We start from the raw sequence: 26529 nt of genomic DNA, 5'->3' as shown, positions 1-26529 counted from the left end.
ATGCATTATGCCCAGTATCCCCAAAATGTCATCCCTAGATAGCCTGTGCACAAATGCATTATGCCCAGTATCCCCAAAATGTCATCCCTAGATAGCCTGTGCACAAATGCATTATGCCCAGTATCCCCAAAATATCATCCCTAGATAGCCTGTGCACAAATGCATTATGCCCAGTATCCCAAAATATCATCCCTAGATAGCCTGTGCACAAATGCATTATGCCCAGTATCCCCAAAATATCATCCCTAGATAGCCTGTGAACAAATGCATTATGCCCAGTATCCCCAAAATGCAGCTGATCTTCATTTTTTGTTCCTTGTCCAAAGAAATATCATGGAGCATCATGTTATATAGATTAAGAGTCTACAAAAAAAACACATACTTTTTCATTTGCAGGATTCCCAAGTGTATTATGTCTGCCTTCTTGTTACGATTCTCCAAATGCAAACGCTGCTGGGCTTAATGCATCTCTTAATTTTGTCCAAGATAAGCCTGTGCTGACTGCACGGTCTAATCAGGGACGACAGTTTCCTCTTTAATGCTATTTTTTGTTTCAAGAAAATAAAGTTTAGACAGAAAGTGTGACCCATTCTGCACAGGCTAATCTGGGATTACACTTTATGCACAACCTTATACAAAACCAGTACATACTGCTTAATGTACAGGTAGTGAATGATGTCGGCCTGCTCATTGAGATTCTCAGACTGAGACAGCTGGTCCACCAGCTCATGTACATCTACATTGTTGTAGGAGGAGTCGTTGTTGAACTTGTCCATGAACGGCCACAGCCTGTGTTGGGCCTTGGGGGACCCCATCGGGCTCTGGACTGGGCTTCTATTTGGGGTACACATGGGGGAACGACCATTGCCCTTCAGGTGGGGGTGGGCAAGCTCTGTGAAATATAGTGGCAGTTTTAATACATAGTTGACTTTATTTTGATATTCTGATTGTTCATGATTGTGGAAACAAAATCTTTCCATGGTTAAAAATATTCTTTGAGGGTCAAGAAAACTTGGTAAAAATATTATAATTGACATAATTATGTGTCATTATTTACTTTGTAAATCCAAAGTATTCTTTTGGAAAAGAAAGAGGTTAGTTGTGGAATAAGGCTTACAAATTTGCAGCAACATAAATGTATGTTGCAGCATAAATGTGAGAAAAGCATTTTAAGTGATGAATTTCCGCCAGGTTTATGCAGTGACGCACATTGCAAACACATACCAGAACAGTGTTTTAACACTTAAAGAGAATAATATTTATTGTAATAATGTGTCGAGAGAAAAATCAGTAATGAAATAAGGATTTTTGTTTGGTATGATGTCTACCAAACAGGGCAATATTTGTTATCAAAGCTACAAAAATGCAGTGAAACCTTTGAATAAAGAAGTTACTATTATTAGCATCATGATGAAAATTATTATTGATTTGTTAGTTTCAAAGCATTGTATTGTATATAATTGTGTTGCTACTTCTACTATATTCCGAAACAGCTACAAATATACAAGTCCTACTCAAATTAACTATTGGTGGACTAAGCGTAAAAAGTTTCCAAAAAAACGACCCTAATATTTTGTGCCAACCCTTGATTTTTTTTATGGTATTCGAGATTGATGTGCTAAACAATAAAATGTCAAATAAGAAAATATGGTGACAACGATTTCATCATTCAGATGTGGTTAACAAAATCTGATATACTGTATATTCACAGCGTTTATAAGGCATAAGGGGGTTGCTATAATTACTAAAATTAATAAACTTATGGAAATATAGATGCAAATTTTTTTATTCAAATAGAAAAAATATGGGCTATATCCTATTAATATTTCAGTATGTTAAGTCATGGTATGTGAAAACTTTCTGCAAACTTGTTCATGCCTGGTATTTCTGAAAAATATTGCATGTAAAAATTGAAAAAAACAAGGGCTTTTTGTAAAACATGCATGCCTCCCATATGGGCTGTCAGTTGTAGTGGCAGCCATTGTGTTAATACATTTTTTGGCACTGTGACCTTGACCTTTGACCTAGTGACCTTAAAATCAATAGGGGTCATCTGCGAGTCATAATAAATGTACCTATGAAGTTTCATGATCCTAGGCGTAAGCTTTCTTGAGTTATCATCCGTAAACCATTTTACTGTGTCAAGTCACTGTGACCTTGACCTTTGACCTAGTGACTTGAAAAACAATAGATGTCATCTGCGAGTCATGATCAATGTACCTATGAAGTTTCATGATCCTAGGCGTAAGCGTTCTTGAGTTATCATACGGAAACCATTTTTCTAAGTTGAGTCATCGTGACCTTGACCTTTGACTTAATGACCTGAAAATCAATAGGGGTCATCTGCGAGTCATGATCAATGTACTTATGAAGTTTCATGATCCTAGGCATAAGCGTTCTTGAGTTATCATCCAGAAACCATTTTACTATTTCGGGTCACCATGACCTTGACCTAGTGACCTGAAAATCAATAGGGGTCATCTGCGAGTCATGATCAATGTACCTATGAAGTTTCATGATCCTAGGCATAAGCGTTCTTAAGTTATCATCCAGAAATCATTATACCATTTCGGGTCACCGTGACCTTGACCTTTGACCTAGTGACCTGAAAATCAATAGGGGTCATCTGCCAGTCATGATCAATGTACCTATGAAGTTTTATGATCCTAGGCATAAGCGTTCTTGAGTTATCATCCCGAAACCATTTTACTATTACGGGTCACCGTGACCTTGACCTTTGACCTAGTGACCTCAAAATCAATAGGGATCATCTGCAAGTCATGATCAATAAACCTATGAAGTTTCATGATCCTAGGCCTAAGCGTTCTTGAGTTATCATCCGGAAACCATCTGGTGGATTTTTGACCAGCCAAACGCAAAGCAATATGATTACTCATCTGTCAAAGTATCATCAAGATTGAGTCAGACCTGTGACTTCTCGAGGGGTAATGTGCTAAAAATTGATGACCTACAACACACCACACACTGCACAACACCCAGGGGTGTGATTGAGGCGAAGTCAGAGGGGAGGAAAATTCTGTCGACTGATTTTGACTACGCGAATCGCGCGAATAACGCAATGACAAACCTTAAAACAGACATTTAAATAAAACATACATTAAAATAAACAATTTCTTAAACTTCAAAACACTATTTCTTTATGAAAACCTGTTTAACTTCACATTTCACATACTGAGGATGCAAAGTAAACAATATTTACTGTGATCAAAAACAGCAGTTGTTCAATATATTCACAGTAAATGGACTTATTCAATTAAATATCAAATGGGGAAAACATTAATAAATATAAACAAACACACTTGAGTGTTCTTGTTGAGTAAATGATGTATTAACCTGAGTAAAATTAATATATTTTAATGTGTTTACCTTTTAAAATCTTGCATTTCACATCTACAGTTCAATGCTATTTCAGTTAACTGAACAGTGTGACAAACATAATAAAGCAGAATATGCATATGAATCTGATAACACACAGATCCACTAACATATAAATCAAATCATTGTTTTACTTCGCAAGTAGAGTGAACTCCAATTTGCAAACACTGGTTTCCGAGACACAATTTCACTGCGCACATTTGTAAAAAAAATATGTGTTGCTTGTATCTAAAACGCAGTCTTCATCGATGACAGACACATTTCATTTATCCTATCTAACTATATGATGACAGTCGCTAATTCGATTGATATTTGTCATTTGGATAAACTTAATTTTCGCTTGGCAACTGCGCCATTTGCAGACAAATCAGAAAAGAAATACCGAACGCATTTAAAAAGAACGATTTTAATTGGTAGATTGGAAAACAAAAGCCAATGACATCGCTGGTTTCAAATTGCTTAGGCAGAATCTACCAGTGTACTATGCGGAGTGATTTCGCGAGCCGCGGATATTTCGGGCCGCACATAAAAGACGTCCGCGGAATCGGATGTACCCCCCTCTCCCCCCATTTTTTTTACGAATTTACGCGAATCTCAGAAATGACCTCCGAGACAACCCGATCCGCGAAAATCCGCGGATCCGCGGAAAAATCACACCCCTGACACCCGACTGATCACAAAAGCTCACCTTGAGCCTTTCATACTCAGATGAGCTAAAGGTTTCATTGATGATATTTCATCTCAAACAATAGGTAAAGTGCTCAACAATTCGTTCAGCCGTATTGTGCGAAAAACAGGTCTCATGCCTTATGTGGCCAGCGTAGCTCCAAACCAGCCTTTACTGTCGCACCGTCTGGTCTTGTCTGCTATCAAGCCATGCAAGATTTCATGGCAGACAGATTAGTGCCTGACCAGACTGTGTGAATGGACAGGAGGGTCTGGACCTATACTGGTCACATAAGGCTTAAGACCCATTTTTGCATGATGCTGGTATCTCATTACAGCATGCAGTAAAAGCAAAAGCCCTCATAGTGAAGATACAATAACATTATCCAGTGAAACAAAAAGCTTACTTGCGACAGAAACAGTGACTTACCATATCTTTCTTAATTTGGCGAAGAGATAAATCATCAAAGTTTGATTTCAAATGCAGTTATAATGAACAGTAGGATAAGTGTAGGCAAATATAAAAACTTCATGAGAAAAGATATTTATTTCATCATTTAATAATGTTAATTGTTGAATGCAACTTGAGGATGTTATATAAGAACCAAAAAGTTTACTCAAATACCAATAGTCAAATAAGTATCTGTAACCTGAAAAATTATTGCTATGTCACAAAAAATGTGGTAAAGTAAATACCTCACCTTCACTTGTGTTTATCCTTGGGAGGGTTGTTTCTAAAATAAAATAAAAACATTTGTTGTTATGCATCAACCAGTAATTTCGCTCCATCAAGGACAAATTTTTCACCAAAACATTCACTGATAAACATATATAACATCATTACAGTAACAAACAAAATTCAGATGGGTATACATATATACTGGGGATTTAGGGGAACGGTTTATTACATTTTTACAAAACATAGGGAAATGCATAGGGTGTGTGGTTAACCTTTTACAACTTCTTGTGCAAGGCAATAATTTTTTAATTTAAATTGAAGAAATTTATTTCTCCAGTACAACAAATATAAGCTGAATCATGCAAAAATGGGTCTTATGCCATGAGCATCCATCATAGCTCCGGACTAGCCTTTGCAATTGCACAGTCTCGTCTAGTCTGCTAGTGTTATAATATCAAGCATGTTTTTGTGGTCTCATAAGTGGATAGGGTAACTCCAGAACAGACTGTGATGCTGCCGCAAAATTAACCCTTTGCATGCTGGGAAATTTGTCGTCTGCTAAAATGTCGTCTGCTGAATTTGTAAAATAAGCATTTTCTTCATTTTTTTTCAAAGAATACTATCAGAATAGCAAACAGTTTGGATCCAGATGAGACGCCACGTTCTGTGGTGTCTCATCTGGATCCAAACTGTTTGCAAAGGCCTTTAAAATTCGGTTCCCGCACTGAAAGGGTTAATAAGACCTTTTTTGCATAATATTTTCATTGTTGTAAAGCAGCACAATAAGGATAACTTCAAACAGTTTTGCAAACTGAAATGTTAACTCTTTTACAAATTATATTTATAGATTACACAAATGTTCCTGAACCAAATTGTTTACATTTTTATTTAAATAAAAAGTAGAGAGAGGTCGTGTATCCCTGAACATTAAGGCTTTAAATTAACATTAACTATGTCTTAACAAATGAAATATATTCGTTAAAACATGGCTATGATGTGATGTTTGTGACGTTATGACACTTCTTTATCAATTTTGTCATAGTTAATTGTATGAAAAATAAATATTCACTGTGCCATGATTGTTCAAACACAATTGAAGTTTAAGCAAGGTAAATAAATAAAAATCTTAATAATTGTTTCATGATTTTCTGAAGACCATAACATTCTTTAAATGCTATTCATATTATTTTTATAAGTGTATTTGAACATGTATAATGTTATATTTGTCTATAAAACCTTTAAACTTCACTAAATTTTACTAGAAAAAGGTATTAACATACCGGTAGCTGCATGGGATTCGCCAATGTGAAATAGCAGATTTAGCGTTTTTCTGAACTAAATTTCATATATAGTTTTTTTATATCATATTATCATCTATTTATCATCATACTTGATCAAATGAGTGTTGTACATGATAATTTTGAACAAAACAAATAAAAAATTTAATCTGATATTTTAGCAACAGAATGAGTTGCATAATTTGTACAGAAACAGCATTTACACCCCAGCCTTGTGGCTGATGTTGCAAGTATGGTCTGAAACAAAGCCATCTCATTCAACAAGGCAATAAAAGATTATGGGATCACAAAGACCACATCACATCATAAGGTATGTTTAATTTAGAAACCTAGATCTTGTAAGATTTAAAGCACTAATATATCCAGAGATTCATTTCAGATTAGTATATTTTGTCTTTTCATTATCGAGAAATAAAAATGTAAAGGTCTGCTTTGTTCCCAAGATACAGATTCACCACAAGTATGCGACTAACAGACTTGGTCCACAAAGTAGTCATAAATACCCAACCTCGCTCTACTTTTAAATTAATACAATCATTGTAAAAACAACACAGCATGTTTCTGAGTTGCTTGATAAGAACACAATCATAAACCCATAAGAAGATATTACAAAATTGTTATCACACATCTTTTCTGAATTGTAATTTTTAATCAGATCACACATGCTATACAATCCTATGCCACACAAAAGCATGGCTCAAAGCAATTGCATGCCCTTACATTCATTGGAAGAGAAATGTGCAATAAACTCACAAAGTCCCTCTCTATACAAGAGCCACATTATGGGAGAATGGGGCTTAATTCATGTGTACAAAGAGTTCCTGAGATAAGCCCAGATCAGCTGATCAGGAATAAAACTTTCCGCTATTCTGCAATTTTTACTTAAAAGAAGTCTCTTCTTAACAAAAGTCCTGTCTAGGTGAAAAGTGTCATCCCTGAACAGACTGATATGGGATGACACTTAACACACATGCATTAAGTCCTTTCTAGGTGAAAAGTGTCATCCCTGAACAGGCTGATATGGGATGACACTTAACACACATGCATTAAGTCCTGTCTAGGTGAAAAGTGTCATCCCTGAACAGACTGATATGGGATGACACTTAACACACATGCATTAAGTCCTGTCTAGGTGAAAAGTGTCATCCCTGAACAGACTGATATGGGATGACACTTAACACACATGCATTAAGTCCTGTCTAGGTGGAAAGTGTCATCCCTGAACAGGCTGATATGGGATGACACTTAACACACATGCATTAAGTCCTGTCTAGGTGAAAAGTGTCATCCCTGAACAGACTGATATGGGATGACACTTAACACACATGCATTAAGTCCTGTCTAGGTGAAAAGTGTCATCCCTGAACAGACTGATATGGGATGACACTTAACACACATGCATTAAGTCCTGTCTAGGTGAAAAGTGTCATCCCTGAACAGGCTGGTATGGGATGACACTTAACACACATGTATTAAGTCCTGTCTAGGTGAAAAGTGTCATCCCTGAACAGACTGATATGGGATGACACTTAACACATGAACAGACTGATATGGGATGACACTTAACACACATGTATTAATTCCAGTGTCATCCCTGAACAGACTGATATGGGATGACACTTAACACATGAACAGACTGATATGGGATGACACTTAACACACATGTGTTAAGACCAGATTTCCCAGAACAAGGCTCACAAGTACATCTATGCAAATTGTTCCAGAATGCTACTTACAAATGCTTTAAAGGGGCCTTTTCAAACTTTGGTAAATTGACCAAATTGAAAAAAATTGTTTCAGATTCACAAATTTTCCTTGAAGTTATGATATATGTGAGGAAACGGTAATACTGAACATTTACCATGCTCTAAAATATCCATTATGTGCATCTATTGACGATTTAAAAACCTGAAAATTATAAAGCGTTGCAACGCGAAACTATTGAAACATTTGGAGAATTCTGTTGTTGTCGTTGTATTTTTTGATACTACGAGGATTGCATATATAACGTGAAAAATATGCTGGGCATGTCAGGAGAGTGGATGACCTAGTGGATAGAGCGGTAGACTTTTGCTCCATGGCTCCAGGGGGTCAGTGGTTCGAGCCCCGTTGAGGGTTACTTAAATTTTTTTTTAATTTGTATTCTTGTTTTTTACTGGAGATTTTTAGACCCAATGTTAACATTTATCAATATAAAGCATTTAATAACAAACTTCAAAACATGCCAAAATCTGTGAAAAGGCCCCTTTAAACGAGCATCTGATACAAGCACTAAGTGCACATTATTGTATGCTTGGTGTGGTGGTAGCAATGCTAGCCTTTAAAGTTAGGCGAAAAACATACTGAAGACATTAAGAACACTTAAAGCAGTTATGAAAGCTGTGTACCGGACACTTAAGAAAATTAATTCATGGGTTTGAATTCAGATAATTGTGCCATTTAAATTAAAATCTTGATATTTCTTAACAAAATTGATGCTGTTCGACTCCGTATCCAAGTATTGAAATTGGCTAATAAATATGCATACAATTGTGAAATAAATTTAAAATTGTTCCCCAGACTTTTAATAAATATGATTGTGTTGTAAGTATAATTCAATTCAAACAAACAATAGCACAAATGAATAAGTTGAACAAGAAAGCAAACAGCTAAATAGAACTGGAAAGATATTGCCGATTAAAGATGCAGTGCGTGTATAAAAACAATTCTGCATCATAATGCAGCTGACAGCTTAAGAAATAGATCCACACTTGCCAGACACAATAAAAAGAGAAACAGACAAATTAGAAGAGCAGTTTCCATGTCACCCAACATACCCACGATACCTTTACGTCTTGACTTCTTTGCTACCAGTGGAAAAATGAACGACAAACTTAAGTGTGCAACAAGAGGAAACTACTTAAATAAGTTTATAGGTGACAAAATGTAATTTACCTAGATCTTCATCGAAGAAATCTAGAAGCAAAATGACAAAAGAGATTCTCAGACTTAAACAGTTAATTGAAGGTACTTTTTGTCTTCTGAAATTTACAACTAAATGTGTTCCATTATAGTTTTTACCTAAAATACCCACATACACAGTCAACTTCAAACATTTATAGCTGAAACTGCCACTCCACACTGATGATACTACCACACAAAACTGTTTCAAACATAACAAGGATTATAACTGAGTGCATCTAATGCGCTATTTACACAATTGCAGTACACAGACTACAGATTATCAAATAGCAATATTGTTATGTTAGTAATGATGATTATACGATTGAGTCTTTCTCTGGAAACAGGTTTTATGCATGTGCATTCTGCACAAGCTAATTTGGGATGACCCTTTCCACATGAGCTGGATTTTCTTTAAGGAGAGACCTGCCCCAAAAATATCAAAGTAGAAAGTGTCATCCATGGTGAGGCTGTGCAGACTGCATTTTTCCCAGAGCTAGACTTAATTTTAATTCACTTTACTTTGACACTAGAATTGACAAGAAGTACACTGATGTAAGTCCTTACATTTCTTTGCATGCAAAATGCCAACAAATCATGGTGGTTACATGTTTTGAAATAATAAAAGTTATTCTTCTAAAATAAATATAGGTCTGTAAAAACAAAAGTTTACTATGTGTTTCAAAAACGCGTAGTAGGAGAAGATGTAATGTTAAATGGATAGTAACAGTTCTTTATCTGAACTTAGGAATTACTGGTTAGTGCTCCCGCTAGGATTTGAAAAGGGCAGGGGGGGGGGGCAAATTTGTCAAAACAGCAGTTTCGAGCACACAGTATTTTGTTAAAAAGGCATTTTTAATAATTGTTAGAATATATTATTTCCATTATTATTAAACCAACCAAATCAAATGTATATAATGAGGAATCAATGTATAACAATGTAATATGAGATTTATAATATATCATATAAATATTTATTTTATATAAATAAATGGGAAGGGCAGGGCCTCGGAAGGGCAGAGCGGGGCTTCATTCAGAAGGGCAGGGCGGGGCTTCAGAAGGGCAGGGCGGGGCTCCCTTCCATTTAGGCCTAGCTGGAGCACGGCTGGTATATATTTGAAACCTTCAAAACATGCCTTGATTAGCTCTTCTAACTATACACAGAATAAAGTTAACAATGCGTTCCTGATGTGATTAATACTAAGTGCTGGAATATACATTATGCACAAATTATGGCACACCACCTTGAAGAACTTAAGCACGGTCTGTCCATTTGTTTAACAAAGGCACATTTCTGCTGATAGCTATGAGATGTACTTTGGGAAAACCAGGCTTAATGCATGAGCGTAAAGTGTCATCCCATATTAGCCAGGTAAGTCTGCAAAGGCTAATATGGGATGACACTTTCCTCTTTAATGGAATTTTTCTTTTAAAGGAATTATCCAGTGAAAAAAATCCAGTCTAGGCTAAAAATGCATGCCTCATTGGCTGGTGAAGAATTTATGCATATACATAATGCCTGCTTTTCCCTGAGAGCGGCTCATGTGAGTACATTTGTGATAAGTGTAAGTCATTAATCTTTATTCCACAACAGCAATAAGAATTTGACTTGTGTTTGTACTGTTGCTATTTGTTTTTTGTACAGGAAATTTCCCAAATTGCTCAGCTTTTGCCACAGTTTTACATCCTCCTTATCAGTAGTTTACAAATTAACTTCTATAAATCAAATATCACAAACATAACCATACACTTCTAGTGTAAAAAATTATTATTCAACCATTCAACATGTTATATTAAAAATTTTAAGATTTCAAAATGGCTGATAAATTTCCATATGAACCAAATTTAATTTGAAAACATGTGCATGTCAGACCAAAAACTTCAGCTTTTCAAGATGGTCATGTCCACAATCATGTGCAAGTAGTAAAACATAATGAGTTTGGAGTAGCATTTAGATTACCTCCCTTCTCCAGCTTCCGCAGAGCAAACGACAGCGCTACAAACAACACAGTAATAATGGGCAAAAATAGGCAAAAGGTGCAAAAATATGAACACATCATCACAAAACATTTTGTAGACTTGAGAAAAACATAAAAATCAACACAATGTAAAGAGGTAAGGGTTGCAAAAATTAAAAGTCTGGTGCTTGTACAAGCTAAACTGATAGTATAAAGTATGATACAAAAGTTGAAAACAAATTATTTCCCTATAACTGGTAGTTAACTTTCTAGATGTAACTGAAATCTAAATTATTGTTGAAGACATCATTATCACATTTATTCACATTACTTAACAGAACATTAATATTCAACGCAATTAGTAATGCAAATCTCACAAAACACTTGGAAAACAACATTGGTAATTAAACAAAAGCCATCAATTACAGCCAAACTACAGAACTTGTTTCATTATAAGCCATCTGTACATTAGGGATATATTTTTCTACAGCATTACAAACCATGGCATTCATTTTTATTATCTAAGTATATAACAAAACTGAAAGGATATTTGGATGCAATATACTTGTAAGCTTATAATCTCTAACCTACTTGCATACAAATAATATATTTATAGACCAAATCCTAAAATATGTAAGTTAACTGTTTATCAACAAATATATTGGCACCTTTTAGCACCATGAATATACAAAGTCTAATTCATATACATTTTGTACTATAAGGCTGTTTTTTCATAGGCGCATTACCGGTACAAAGTGCGTAAACTTATGCCAGTAACTGACAACTGCCCTACTAGAATGAGAGGTAGGAGGGAATGGCTGTAGAAATGATTCTATGACCAATGTAACCTGCCATCCATGTTCTTGTAGACAACATAAACAGCTCACCATGGATTCTCACTCTTGTGGATGATGGATACTTTGTCAGACACGGATCACACACACATGAAAAACCAGCCTTATATGTAAATCCCGACTAATAAATAATGTTCATTAAAACATGCACAAGTTAGTTTAATTCTGGATATAATAAGATATAAAATCTTGTTAAAGTCAACCTCATTCAAGTGTTTAGCAATCCATGAATCAATAAACAAAGGTGACAAGATGTACTAAAAGTTTGATATATTGACCTTGTCCCCATGAGTATTCCATTTTGTTTTGGAGTCTTATTTATCATAAAACAGTTGACATTTGAATGTTCATGTATTTAATGTATATAAAAATGGATAAGAAAAATAAGCATATGGCTGTCAACTGATTTTTTTAGAAAAAAGTAGGATCAAGTACAGTCTTATGGAATGTACTTAAAATGCGCACAGATTAACACAAAATCACACAATGATTAATGTTTACCATGAAATTGTGGGGAAAAGAGATTTTCATATTAAAAACAAGAGCTGTCACCATAGTATGACATATGCCCCCTATAAACACTTTGATAGAAGTTATGAGCATTTTTTGAAACCTAAATGCAGATTTCGAAACCTAAACGCAGACCCTAAGTTCAAGGTCAAGGTCACAGGGATCAACATTTTTGTGTGTATGGAAAGGCCTTGTCCATATACACATGCATACCAAATATGAAGGTTATATCTCAAGGGACATAAAAGTTATGAGCATTTTTCAAAACCTAAACTCAAAGTGTGACAGACAGACTGATGGACAGTGCGATCACTATATGCCCTCCTTCGGGGGCATAATAAAGTTTAAGAATAAAATTTAGCACTGTTATAATTCATTTCATGTTATCAGATTACAACTTGTATTACATTCCAAAGTTAAAGGTTAAACACTTCATACAGACATTTAAAGAAATCACTCCAAACCGAACAACTGCATTACTTTTGATTAATCATGAATAGACGTTATGGAAACACTTTTATTAATAAATGAACTGTTACTGTGTGATCTGAAGTGCTTCTAATAATGGTCAAGATTCTGAGTTTAACTGTGCTATTTTCGATGCAAATGAACCTATTTTAGAACATCGGTGAAACTAATGCTGTCACATGTAACATCCAACGCTTAATATTCACAGTCGTCTCATACTAGTGACCATGTAATTCAAGGTAAAAGTACACTCAAAAGACACACTGGTCCCTGAGCTCACTACCTTTTGGAGACGAATCTGATGGGAAGTACATTGTGTTCATGAGATGTGTTTCAAAGCACTTAAATTTTCTGGGCATATCATGCGTCATAATTAATTATCAATTTTGAATGACATATCTAAGACAGGCCCATAACAGAATATGTAGTAAGAAATATTATTTAAAAAAAAACACACTTGTATTTATAATATTTTATCAATCTGTACAAGAGAATTTAAAGAATAGCAATTTTGGTATTTAGTATTTACGCTTATTAAATTAAACTTTCTACATGGAGTTGTGAAAAACACCATGAGTTACCATATATAAGGAAATTCCAATATTAAATAACAACACATGCTGGAGTTATCCAGGAATCAATACTCAAGTATAAAATTAAAACTTACTGTGCTAATTTTTTCAATGACCAACGAAATCAACAAAATGGCATTCAAGGGCAGGTACGATTAAACAATACAAATAATATTCAAACATAAAGGTAAGGCTTAGCTTTAACAAAAGTGAGGTGTACTCATCTAGTAATACGTGAAGCAGCGTGGATAATGGATCCAAACTTTAACCTAATGTTTGTGGATAAATGTTAAATCTCTAGATATGCCAAGAATAATACAATAAGTAGAGAATGATGGCAGATGGCATCAATAACAAAACAGGAGCAACCTGCTAAGCATAAAGTAAAGCTCATGATCCACTTATTTTTTATCCATTACACAAACAGGATTTATGCAGGTGAATTAAGCGTTATTCCAGATTACCCTGTCCGTGTAGCCTAATCAGTGAAAACCCTTTCTGCTTTTATGGCATTTCTCATTTAAAGAAAGTCTCTTTTAAATGAAACTCCAATCTTGGCTAAACTTGTGGTGAACTGCACAGGCTAATCTGAGACGACAGGTTACGCACATGCATTACGCCCCAATTTCCTACAGCGTGGCTCATTTAATTATTGACCAGACTGCCATCAGACTCTTGATGTGACCCCTACTGGTGATCGAGATATGGGTAGTACACACGTTACCTGGGCCCGGGGAGTTGGGGCTAGTTAGCCCCAGGTTCACGCCCCTCTGCTGCAACTGAGCGTGCAAAGCTCAACACAAAACAAGGTACAGTGAGATACATGTACGTATGGAACATTATACAGGCATTCCTAGCATTATAGTGGCAGGTGAAACATAATACCAACATACATAACTGTATAGTAAAATGTGCAACATTATACAGACATACAAATTCGTATAAGTGACATAATACTGACATCTGTAAAGGAAAATTATTGCGACATATATAATGCTACAATCACATATCTAACATAACATGTGACATATGTTATCAAATACTGACATTCATAACATTATAGTGACATATGGAATGTTTAAGTGATATCTGGAATGCACAACAAACATAAGTGACATAAAAGAGACATTAGAGTAAAGTTTAATAAACAAAAGGGCCTGAAAGGCCCAAAGTCGCTCACCTGAGATAAAAAGAAATGACCTGTTTTTTGCAGCCTAATGGAGATATCAATGGAAAAAATGTTCTAACCAAATTTCATGAAGATTGGCCTCTAGAGTGTTAACAAGGTTTTACTATAGCCATTTATAGCCATATAAGGAAAAATGCCCGCCCCTGGTGGCCATGTTTTTTAAGCAACCAAAACCATTTTCGAACACATCCAAGATATCATTGGAACAAATCTTCTGACCAAGTTTCATGATGATCGGAATATAAATGTGACCTCTAGCGTGTTAACAAGGTTTTGCTAAAGCCATATAAGGAAAATAGCCCCACCCCCGTGGTGGCCATGTTTTTCAACCAACCGGCATCATTTTTGACCTCGTCCAAGATATTATTAGGATGAATATTCTGATCGAGTTTCACGAAGATCGGACTATAAATGTGGCCTCTAGAGTGTTAACAAGATTTTACAATAGCCTTATATAGCCTTATAAGGAAAAATGCCCCGCCCCTTGGCAGCCCTGTTTTTCAAGCAAACGTAACCATTTTCGAACTCATCCTAGATATCATTAAGACAAATCTTCTGACCGTATTTCATCAAGATTGGACAATAAATGTGGCCTCTAGAGTGTTAACAAGGTTTAACTATATATACCAATATAAGGAAAAATGCCCCGTCCCCTGCGGCCATGTTTTTAAACCAACCGGCATCATTTTCGAACTCTTCCAAGATATTATTGAGATGAATCTTCAGACCAAGTTTCATGAAGATTGGACAATAAATGTGGCCTCTAGAGTGTTAACAAGATTTTACTATAGCCATATATAGCCATATAAGGAAAAATGCCCCGCCCCTTGGCAGCCATGTTTTTCAAGCAAATGTTACCATTTTTGAGCTCATCCAAGATATCAGTGGGACAAATCATCTGAGCAAGTTTCATGAAGATTGGAAAATAAATGTGGCCTCTAGAGTGTCAACAAGGTTTTACTAAAGCCATATAAGGAAAAATGCCCCGCCCCCTGGCGACCATGTTTTTCAACCAACCGGCATCATTTTCGAACTAATCCAAGATATTATTGGGATGAATCTTCTGACCAAGTTTTATGAAGATCAGACAATAAATGTGGCCTCTAGAGTGTTAACAAGATTTTACTATAGCCATATATAGCCATATAAGAAAAAATGCCCCGCCCCTTGGCAGCCATGTTTTTCAAGCAAACGTAACCATTTTCGAACTCATCCAAGATATCATTTAAACCAATCTTCTGACCAAATTTCATGAAGATTGGACAATAATTGTGGCCTCTAGAGAGTTAACAAGGCAAGTATTGACGCGCACAACGCACAACGGACGACAGACAAAAAGCGATCACAAAAGCTCACCATGAGCACATTGTGCTCAGGTGAGCTAAAAACAAAACAACAGCATGCTTTTTCATTAACTAGTTTATCTCTTTTGAATCCGCGCACATTAAATTAATTATGATTCTAAATATTATTATAATTGTTCTTTTAAATTTATTTGACTAACTAATCATTTAAAAAAGATTTTGATTTGAAGATACGCATGGACTCGGCGTCATGTCGCAGATCGCAGCTTGCCTCGGCATGTCTCGGCAGACAGATGCAAAGCTTCGCGGCGAAATGCGACTTGCCGCCCCATACTGACGCGGCTTCAATGGCGGACTCGGCATTGACTCGTTGCCCCTTGCCGCCGCTGCTCGCAGATATGTTCGTTCCGCGTTGGCTGTACTGCATAGCCATATAAGGAAAAATGCCCCCTGGCGGCCATGTTTTTTAACCATCATTTAGCCATATATAGCCATATCAGGAAAAATGCCCCGCCCCTTGGCAGCCATGTTTTTCAAACAAAGGTTACCATTTTTGAACTCATCCAAGATATCAATGAGACACATCATCTGAGCAAGTTTCATGAAGCTCAGAAAATAAATGTGGCCTCTAGAGTGTTAACAAGGTTTTGCTATAGCCATATAAGGAAAAATGCCCCGCCCCCTGGCAGCCATGTTTTTCAACCAACCAGCCTCATTTTCGAACTTGTCCAAGATATTATTAAGATAAATCTTCTGACTAAGTTTCATGAAGATTGGGCTATAAATGTGGTCTCTAGAGTGTCAACAAAATTTTAATATAGCCATATAAAGCCATATACGGAAAAATGCCACGCCCCTTGGCAGCCATGTTTTTCAAGCAAACGTAACCATTTTCTAACTCATCCAAGATATCATTGAGACCAATCTTTTTACCAAATTTCATGAAGATTGGACAATAAATGTGGCCTCGAGAGAGTTAACAATGCAAATGTTGACGACGCACGACGGACGACGCACGATGGACAAAAGGCGATCACAAAAGCTCAACATGAGCACGTTGTGCTCAGGTGAGCTAAAAACAAGACTGTATGAAGACATCACGCTTTTCTTTAAACATAGTTCTCAGAGATACTGGCTTTTTTCTAAAAATAAACTGAAACAACTTCTTCAAAAACTCTCAAAAGAAACGAACATAAATACACAATATATACAATAAGGAATCTAGTCCTCTATTTCCAAATGAAATGTTTTGTCAAGTCTGATTTGCATACAGGCCAAACATGTGAACATGTATTTGATTTTGAGGCCTTTTCCAAAGGACTTTGTTAAGGTACACTGACATAGACCAACAGTTGGCCATGGGTTCCATTTTTTTCTTCAATGTATGTGTTGTTTATTTCTATATTGCTCTAGAGCTTAAACAAGCATTTACAGATAATAACTTAAAATTAAGGATATCGGGGTATCCATAGTTGGAAATTCAGACACAGGGGTACCCTTGATTAAGAAATTCAGCCAAAGGGGTGAGTCTATGCTTATGTCATCTTAGGAGTTGATTGGGAGATGTTACTTTGAATTTTACATTGCTTATAGTCAGGTTATACATTTACAATGGGAAAAAGTAAGTAAATAGTGACATTAATCATTTTGAAACACATGACTATATATAATGAATGTAACGTTCAACATTTGTAATAACTTGTTTGGCACTGCTAAAATACACTGCAACTCGAATATATCACGGTCCGTTATATCGCGTTGTCCAATATATCGCGAATCGGCTATGGCTCCCAAAAATCTTACGAGCATAATCCCCAAATAAAATGTTTTAATCTGAGAATTTGATGAATTAAAATCCGTTTCAAGCTAGTATTTTTTCTTTTTTTCACCAACTTTAATCCAGCATTCATAATCCAGTTTTGACCAGATTGTTTGCTTACATTGTACATCACTTTAACACCTGTGTACTGCGATAAACAATAGCCCCTCTTGTCAAACATCACAGGTCATTTCGGTGTTACCATTCTGTATTGAATTTGCTTTGAACTGCCGAAACGCACCAGTGCACACATGATGGTGAACACAATTATAACTGTAAATGTCACAAGTCAATACTGACCTATCTCAACAATCTGTGTGCGTTAGATACAGTGTAAACAACTTGCTTTTAATTGAGAGGAAAATATCCCTCAGTTTGTCAAAATGCACTACTGTTAAAACCCATGCTTTGCATGCTTTTCATGAGAATGAATGACGTCATTTTGTACATGGGTCTAATGTGTGCATGCTTTCTTGAACAATACAACTCGGCAATGTTTTACGGATTACAAATTTAATTATATGCATTTAAAAATACTCACAAGGAATAATGTTTTGTGTTATACCAATGAATAACATATGGATATAACACATAATTGAATAAGGTAGGTAAATAGCGTGTTTTGAAATTGCATAACAATGCTAATGCATACATATACATGCATACATAACCTTACAATTTATATCGCGCACCGGATATATCACGGTCGCGATCTTTGAGCCCCTTCAACCACGATATATTGGAGTTGCAGTGTATAAAGTAAAGCTAAAGATAAAACTTATAATGAATAATCTTGTCATGTTGATGCACTCTGGCTTTTGTCTTCTTGTATTCTGCTTCTGAATACACATGTTATTTTGATGAATTGCGAAAATATCTAATGCTTACATCAACTACTGCAGTATAAAGAATAAATAACCTTGAACAAAAGAATGAAAGGAAAAACTGTTTAACTCTTTTATAATTATCATTATGTTATATTTATAATACTCTTCAAAACGAACGTTTCAAGAGATAAAAAATGTTACGGCTTTGAGCCTCGTTCTGTGCTTAATGCATGTGCATGAAGTGTTGTGCCAGATTAGCAAATGCAGCCTGCACAGTTAAAACGCACATGCATTGAGACCAGTCTTGCCAGAATGCTGCTCCTATTAAAAGTATACTACTCAAACCAGCACTCTGCCTAACTGCTCCTATTAAAACTATACTACTCAAACCAGCACTCTACCTAACTGCTCCTATTAAAAGTATACTACTCAAACCAGCACTCTACCTAACTGCTCCTATTAAAAGTATACTACTCAAACCAGCACTCTACCTAACTGCTCCTATTAAAAGTATACTACTCAAACCAGCACTCTACCTAACTGCTCCTATTAAAAGTATACTACTCAAACCAGCACTCTACCTAACTGCTCCTATTAAAAGTATACTACTCAAACCAGCACTCTGCCTATCTGCTCCTATTAAAAGTATACTACTCAAACCAGCACTCTGCCTAACTGTTCCTATTAAAAGTATACTACTCAAACCAGCACTCTACCTAACTGCTCCTATTAAAAGTATACTACTCAAACCAGCACTCTACCTAACTGCTCCTATTAAAAGTATACTACTCAAACCAGCACTCTACCTAACTGCTCCTATTAAAAGTATACTACTCAAACCAGCACTCTACCTAACCGCTCCTATTAAAAGTATACTTCTCAAACCAGCACTCTACCTAACTGCTCCTATTAAAAGTATACTACTCAAACCAGCACTCTACCTAACTGCTTATATTAAAAGTATACTACTCAAACCAGCACTCTACCTAACTGCTCCTATTAAAATGATACTACTCAAACCAGCACTCTACCTAACTGCTCCTATTAAAAGTATACTACTCAAACCAGCACTCTACCTAACTGCTCCTATTAAAAGTATACTACTCAAACCAGCACTCTGCCTAACTGCTCCTATTAAAAGTATACTACTCAAACCAGCACTCTGCCTAACTGCTCCTATTAAAAGTATACTACTCAAACCAGAACTCTGCCTAACTGCTCCTATTAAAAGTATACTACTCAAACCAGCACTCTACCTAACTGCTCCTATTAAAACCATACTACTCAAACCAGCACTCTACCTAACTGCTCCTATTAAAAGTATACTACTCAAACCAGCACTCTACCTAACTGCTCCTATTAAAAGTATACTACTCAAACCAGCACTCTACCTAACTGCTCCTATTAAAAGTATACTACTCAAACCAGCACTCTACCTAACTGCTCCTATTAAAAGTATACTACTCAAACCAGCACTCTACCTAACTGCTCCTATTAAAAGTATACTACTCAAACCAGCACTCTACCTAACTGCTCCTATTAAAAGTATACTACTCAAACCAGCACTCTACCTACTCCTATTTAAAGTATACTACTCAAACCAGCACTCTACCTGACTGATTTAAATCAGACTAGGGTTGGATAAACACACAAAGAAACACTAGAGTCACTATAATATCCATCATGGATATAAGAAACCATGCACTACAGTCACATCATCAGCAACACCACCTGCAGCTAGAAACAATGGACACAAAGCAATCTGACAGTTTTGTCATAGACAGCGGCACAAGCGGCACATTGACTGACAATCATTTCAAGCTAATTGGATCATGCTAATATTCGTGTGCCATGTGCAGTGCAGCTGCAGGCCAGCCAGTGGATACCAAGTCTCATCAGGAGCTACCCTGTCTGCTATAAATTCCTTCGAGTTTTTGTGGTTTCATTAGGGGACAGGGTAGCTCCTGACCAAGTTCACATGTGATTGAGCATGATAATATTGTATCTGAGATAGAAATTATGAGAAGATATGACAGTTTCACACCCCATACTTGATATGCATATGGACTTTGATGGTTTATTAAAATTTAACAATTTGGCTCTTAGAAAGTTACGGTTGTTAAAATGAAAACAATATTACCATGAGAATTAAACAAATGGTTGTGTACCTGAAAAACATTTAAAAGTAAAAATGGAACAAAAGAAATGGAAAGAGTCTAAATTTGAATTGTCTCTACAACAGTTACTATTGCTACAGTACTGGGTAAGTAATCAAAACATCAACTAAATATCATCATGTAATATAATTGAAACATTATAATTGTTGGCACATGTAGAATGCATCTACTTACAAAATTCATTAGTAAAAAAAGCAATTAGACAGGATTATTACAAATAATGGAATTTATATTTATCCTAGCATTCCATGGCATATGTTGGCTTCAAAATTATATATTTTAACACAGCAAACAACTAAATGGATTCTAGTGCATTGGAACACTAGTTTAAAAAAAATTTCATCTTTTAAAATTTGGTTATTTTTTTTTTAAGTTTCTGAACGTTTTTAATTAAAAAATAATAAAAACACATCACTAAGAATATACAATTGATGATTAAACTAAAATATAAATATAAAAGAAATCAATTGCCAACACAATGCCTAAATACTGGAACAGTATAGCAAACTCGTAACATGGGTGCATGGTTGCAATATACCAGTTTCCTCATAACTAAGAGCTCTTGGCAAGCGCAATATGTCCTTATCAGCTAAAACAAGTTCCATTGATCAATGAAATCATAAAAATATTTCTTCAAAGGTTATAACATGTATCATACTTGTATGTAAATGAATCCATTTCTGTTTCTTTGAATATTTAATAGTAACAGTAATGCCTGGTACATAGTCCTAACATTGGTACAAACAATTAAAAACCCTTTATTTTATATAATTAAATCAAAATACAATTTTTTTAGAAATATTTTGTGTTTCTCATAAAATTCATAAAACAAATGACTTATCAATTAAGTGTCAGAAAACATCAGATAAATATACTTCATCTGTCAAAATTCAAACTGCATGTATACCCTGAAATTGTAAACTTTTCCAGAGATAAATAACAATTTTCAATTCCTGACTAAATAGCACCTTAAAGGTTTTATCTCGACTGCATACCTGGTATGTCTTCGGCATTGACAGCAATCGACCTTGACCTTCGTACAATGCCCCGTATGGAACTGTGTCTGTACGATCGCGACGCTTTCTTACCAAGGCTGAGCAGTCTGGGGCGAGGACAAGCTTTCTTGAGAACGTCGCCAAGGAAGTCAGAGATCTGGGAATCTGAGTCAAGAAAAAACTGGGCTTAATGCATGTGCCAAAAGTGTGTCATCCTCAATAAGACTGTGCACCTCTTTTCGCTTTTATGAGTTTTTGTTTGAAAGGATTTTTTATTGAAAATCAAGTCTACGCAGAAAGTCTACAAACATGCATTAAGCCCAGTTTTCCCAGAATGCTGCGCATTGTAAGGAAAAGTACATCTGTACCTTCTAAGACATGATACAATTCTTCTGTACAATGATACAAGAAAGAGTGTTTTAACTGAAAGATTTTTGAGAGTGAGATTTTATATTTTTTGTGCAATAATTATCATACTTGGACATCACTGTTTTAGTGGTTTTACTACTTTCTACACATAAAAAACACATTTGAATTTTGTTCCTTATTTTTCAAAATGCAAATGGTTATGATTGTTATTGTAGATAAATGGAAGTTTATCCTTAAAGGGATCTTTTCACGGTTTGGTAAATTGACAAAATTGAAAAAAGTTGTTTCAGATTCGCAAATTTTCGGTTTAGTTATGATATTTGTGAGGAAACAGTATTACTGAACATTTGCCATGGTCTAATATAGCCATTATATGCATGTTTTGACGATTTATAAACCTAAAAATTATAAAGCGTTGCAATGCGAAACGACTGAATAATTTGGAGAGTTCTGTTGTTGTCATTTAAATTTGTGAAACTACGAAGATTGCTTATATAACGTATAAAATACACATCTCATGTATGCTTGGCAGGATAGCTCAGTTGGCTAATGCGTTTTCACTTTAGGATTCCGGGGATCACTGGTTCGAGCCCTGCTGCGGGCTACATTTTTTTCCTTTTTTTAATTTAATTTTTGATTTTTTACTGGAGCTTTTAAAATTTAATGTTTACATTTATCAATATAAAGCATTTAATGACAAACTTCAAAACATGCCTAAATTTGTGAAAAGGCCCCTTTAAACAATTGCTAGAAACGATTTCAAACATTTTTTGGCAAAAACGCGCCATACCTTGTCCTGCATATTGAGTGTCAGTGTTTACGAAGCTCAGCTTGGTTATGCATGATGTGGAGACGAAGTCACCCATGTCTCCCAGATGGACCCGGGTGCCAGCGATGTAACCACTCTGTAGCTTCTTAATGGTTCCCACCAGTGAACTGGGCAGCTTCTGGTTATGGTCTGCAGAGAACCAGGCAACGTCAGTGAGACAAAGATCAATTGTCAGTTGTCACATATCATTATGATGCCTTAATGCTATTTAGTAAAGATGACACAATAGTAAAATGGTGTCCATTTTCGGTCTGATGCGCTAGTTTTTATGTCTTGAAATCTTATTTTCTCTATTATGGCATTAAAAAAGATGGGTGCACATTATACATGGTAAAATACATGGTACAATACGGTACATCTGTAAAAGGTATACAAATTAAGATTCAAATAACCCAAACACTGGAACTGTTTAAGTTACAAACATTTCCTTTTGCTTTTAATATCAGAATGGGTATGTCAATATGGACACTGAGTAATTTTATGAGCATTTTAAGAAGAATGTATTAAACCTGCATTTCCCTAAAATGTTGTTCATAATTTGTAATATTTAATGGTAATTATAAACTTAATCTGAACTTAAATAAAATACTTGACTGATCTTAGTACATTTAAAGTAATAAATTGACTTTATTACCACTAATATCTAAGGTCCATCAGACCAATCTGGAATACATAAATGCACACAGGGAATACTGAGCAGCTCATGCAAAAATGGGTCTTATGCCATATGGGGCAAGCTTAGCTCTTCTGGATCCTGCACAGTCATGCAGTCTGGTCAATAGCTATGTTGTCTGCTAATAAGCCACGACAATTTGAGTGACTCTATAGCAGAAAGCATAACTCCTGACCTGATTGCGCGATTGTGCAGGCTGGTCTGAAGCTATGCTGGCCTCTTGTGGCATACGAACTGTATTTGCATAATGCTGGTCACATGTACAAAGACTTGTTAAGCCTCTATGCTGCCTTCAGGGGAATTTTCATCTTTTGGTTAATTTGGGAGTGAAGGAAAAAAGATTTTTAGGATTTGCTTTTGTTTTGTCAAATTAAAATTATGCTTATAAATGACACAAATTATAATGCGAATAGAAAAAAAATGTAATTAAGGAAATTTTATTATCTTTTTTGTTTTTGTCATGTTGCTGGTAGAGATTTTTTAGCGCATACCTGATCGTAGATAAATCTTAATCAATATTTACTCAATCGTAAGTCCTAAAGATTTTTTAACAATAGTGTGCGCAAAAGGTACAAAGTGCAAACGTAAATCAATAAGACTAAACATAATATTTTCTTAACACCAATAATATCCAATAAATAAATTAAATGCATTTTTTATGAAAATAAGATTTCATGAATTCTGTTATCATTTGCAGTTGTAGTACGACTCCCATACATGGAAGTGTTACGATACTATTGTAAATGAGGCCTTAACAAGAGACGTGTTTGTCAGGATCACAATGCCCCCTACTGCGCCGCTTTGATTTAAATATTTTAGTTTTTGATTATATACCTGTAAAAAATATTACTTCCCTTGTAAAAATGATCTGAACCTGCCAAATGATAAATAGAAATTATCCTCCTTTAAAGCTTGTTACTTCCCTTGGATTTGTTTTTTTTACCTTTGACCTTGAAGAATGACCTTGACCTTTCGCTACTCAAACCGTGCAGCTCCATGAGATACACATGCATGCAAAAATATTAAGTTGCTATGTTCAATATTGCAAAAGTTTCGGCCAATGTTAAAGTTTTCGGACAGACTGACAGACGGACGGACAGTTCAACATCTATATGCCACCCTACCGTGGGCATAAAAAGTGCAATTGTGCGTTTCTTAGAGCTTGAAAATTAAGCTGATTTTTTCAGATTGTTTTAATTATAAATTAGAACCAAATGAGCCAGGAATATATTAAGTTTAAAAAGTGAGTGTTTCTTTGTGCTGTTAATTATTTGTTATGATTACAATATTGAAATTAAATGTTAAGGTCGCAAATTAATGGTAAAAAAGAGGATATTATCTATTTTAAATATATAAAAATAAGTTACTTTTTTTTAATAAAACCAACACCCATACAGAACAAAAAGCTGAGAAACACTTATAATAGGTTTCCAGAATACAAGGGTTATAGGTATATCAAGACTACAATAAGAATAGGTTTGACAAGTACACATTTAATGTCTACAACAGTAAATTGAGACAAGAAAGTGCTTAAAAAGTAGAGGGACAATAGATGTTAGTTGCAAAGTCAAACTACACAAAACCAAACCATTGTAAATAGACTGTCAACACCATCAGATCTATGTGAGAAGAGCTCCAGAACATGCCTTACAGGAAAGCTTGGTTAATTCCACACTATGGAGAAAAACTGAGAATGTTGTTGCTTACCAAGTAAGGTGGAATTTAGGGTGATAGCTAAGAGTGGACGGCCCATGCCTTTCCAACAATGTTTTATGTAGGACACTTCCGAGCGCAGTGTATCAACCATAAATTGGGTGTCAAGACTTGTGTAAAATTGCTGGGAGTCCAAAAACTGTGGATTACACAAAAAAAAGAAATAATGTAAGTTTTGTGATACGATTTCCTCTCAATTTAGTATTGTGCAAGCACCCAAGCTATGGTTTATAAGACATAAAAAATAATCAAAGGAATCTGCTTCCATCCTTCCAAATGGCGAGGATTCCTATGAAAAATGATGAAAAAGCATGGACAATTAGCATGCTGTGCCTGCTGTGACAACATCGTAATGAAAATATACAAATTTCTGGAGTGTAATGAGTGAATTCGGCTCTAGGAGAAGTGCCCCCCCGGAGAACTGCCCCCCCAAAGATTTTTCACTGGGCGGAGAACTGCCCCCTCACTGTTTTTGTATAGGGCGGAGAACTGCCCCCCTGCTGATTAATAAGGGGCGGAGAACTGCCCCCCCTGTCAGAATTGATGATCCGGAGAAGTGCCCCCTAATTAAAGAAATAGCGGTGATATATAAAGCGAGTATTATAATGACAATAACGCCAGTAACTTTCTTGCTATTATGTATGGAAATTGAGTGAAATTTCAAAAGTAATATAAAGTTGTACAAGTAATAAAAGTTATAAAACGGCATAAAATACCTACCTCGGCATGGACGTCGTCACGTCGCCAACTTGATAATCACGTGATTTTCGTCAATGTGAACAAAGAAAAACAAATAACTTTTTGCTAATAAAAAGTTTTCGCGGCTGAATTATTTGATATTTTCCCCGTAATAAAAACAAACAATTAGCATGCAATTTAATCCATCCTTATGCCAGCTGAAAACAATAATTTATTTGTTTGTTTTCGCCAATTACGGATTTGGACAGTTCAATATAATAAACCCGTATGCGGCTTTATTCAAAGCTAACAAGTTCTTAACAATTAAGGTCGACATGATCTGCTCAAAATGCAAACTGTGGACGACTCGACGGTCTGGCGATGCTACCGACGGATAAGGTGCTAGAAGATATGAATTAACTAAACAACATAAATAAATTGCTTATAAATTCAACTTCACTTCACTTTTTTCTTCAAGTCAGCTAAATTATTGCCTTTGCCTTGCCTATTAATTTACTTTTTTATATGTCAATTAACGTTTTTTCCATGGGTCAATACTATCTTTATAATGTAAATTAATTCCGATGTAACTTTTCCTCCATAAGTACCGAGTTG

At 35.5% G+C, this 26529-nt stretch overlaps 1 protein-coding gene and 3 long non-coding RNA genes across 24 annotated transcripts in view; 1 reads left to right on the top strand and 3 right to left on the bottom strand.

Moving 5' to 3' along the window:
• LOC127879411 (phosphorylase b kinase regulatory subunit alpha, liver isoform-like) overlaps nt 1–26529 on the bottom strand; it is a 72246-nt gene that overhangs the window by 19712 nt on the left and 26005 nt on the right. For 5 of the 21 annotated variants that reach the window (XM_052426215.1, XM_052426217.1, XM_052426204.1 and 2 more), the window contains exons 15-21: nt 22812–22979; nt 21653–21817; nt 14066–14134; nt 10940–10975; nt 8856–8885; nt 4764–4796; nt 652–892 (exon numbers count right to left, since the gene is read on the bottom strand). In XM_052426215.1, coding sequence (XP_052282175.1) covers nt 652–892; nt 4764–4796; nt 8856–8885; nt 10940–10975; nt 14066–14134; nt 21653–21817; nt 22812–22979 — 742 coding nt within the window. Of the gene's footprint in view, nt 1–651; nt 893–4763; nt 4797–8855; nt 8886–8973; nt 8995–10939; nt 10976–14065; nt 14135–21195; nt 21247–21652; nt 21818–22811; nt 22980–25230; nt 25376–26529 lie in introns of all 21 variants that reach the window. The other 16 variants (XM_052426196.1, XM_052426201.1, XM_052426199.1 and 13 more) reach the window with 16 other exon arrangements.
• Nucleotides 7097–7568, top strand: LOC127879442 (uncharacterized). Its single transcript, XR_008049098.1, has 3 exons — nt 7097–7242; nt 7314–7455; nt 7527–7568. It is a non-coding gene; the product is annotated as an uncharacterized LOC127879442 (long non-coding RNA).
• Nucleotides 7132–8845, bottom strand: LOC127879437 (uncharacterized). Its single transcript, XR_008049089.1, has 2 exons — nt 7667–8845; nt 7132–7471 (listed from the first exon to the last, which is right to left on the bottom strand). It is a non-coding gene; the product is annotated as an uncharacterized LOC127879437 (long non-coding RNA).
• Nucleotides 19103–21125, bottom strand: LOC127879440 (uncharacterized). Its single transcript, XR_008049096.1, has 3 exons — nt 19782–21125; nt 19512–19736; nt 19103–19331 (listed from the first exon to the last, which is right to left on the bottom strand). It is a non-coding gene; the product is annotated as an uncharacterized LOC127879440 (long non-coding RNA).

The sequence above is a fragment of the Dreissena polymorpha genome, chromosome 4 (assembly GCF_020536995.1).
Source record: "Dreissena polymorpha isolate Duluth1 chromosome 4, UMN_Dpol_1.0, whole genome shotgun sequence".
NCBI lineage: Eukaryota > Metazoa > Mollusca > Bivalvia > Myida > Dreissenidae > Dreissena > Dreissena polymorpha.
Note: the sequence above shows the minus strand (reverse complement) of the source record. Positions and strands in the feature narration are given on the sequence as shown.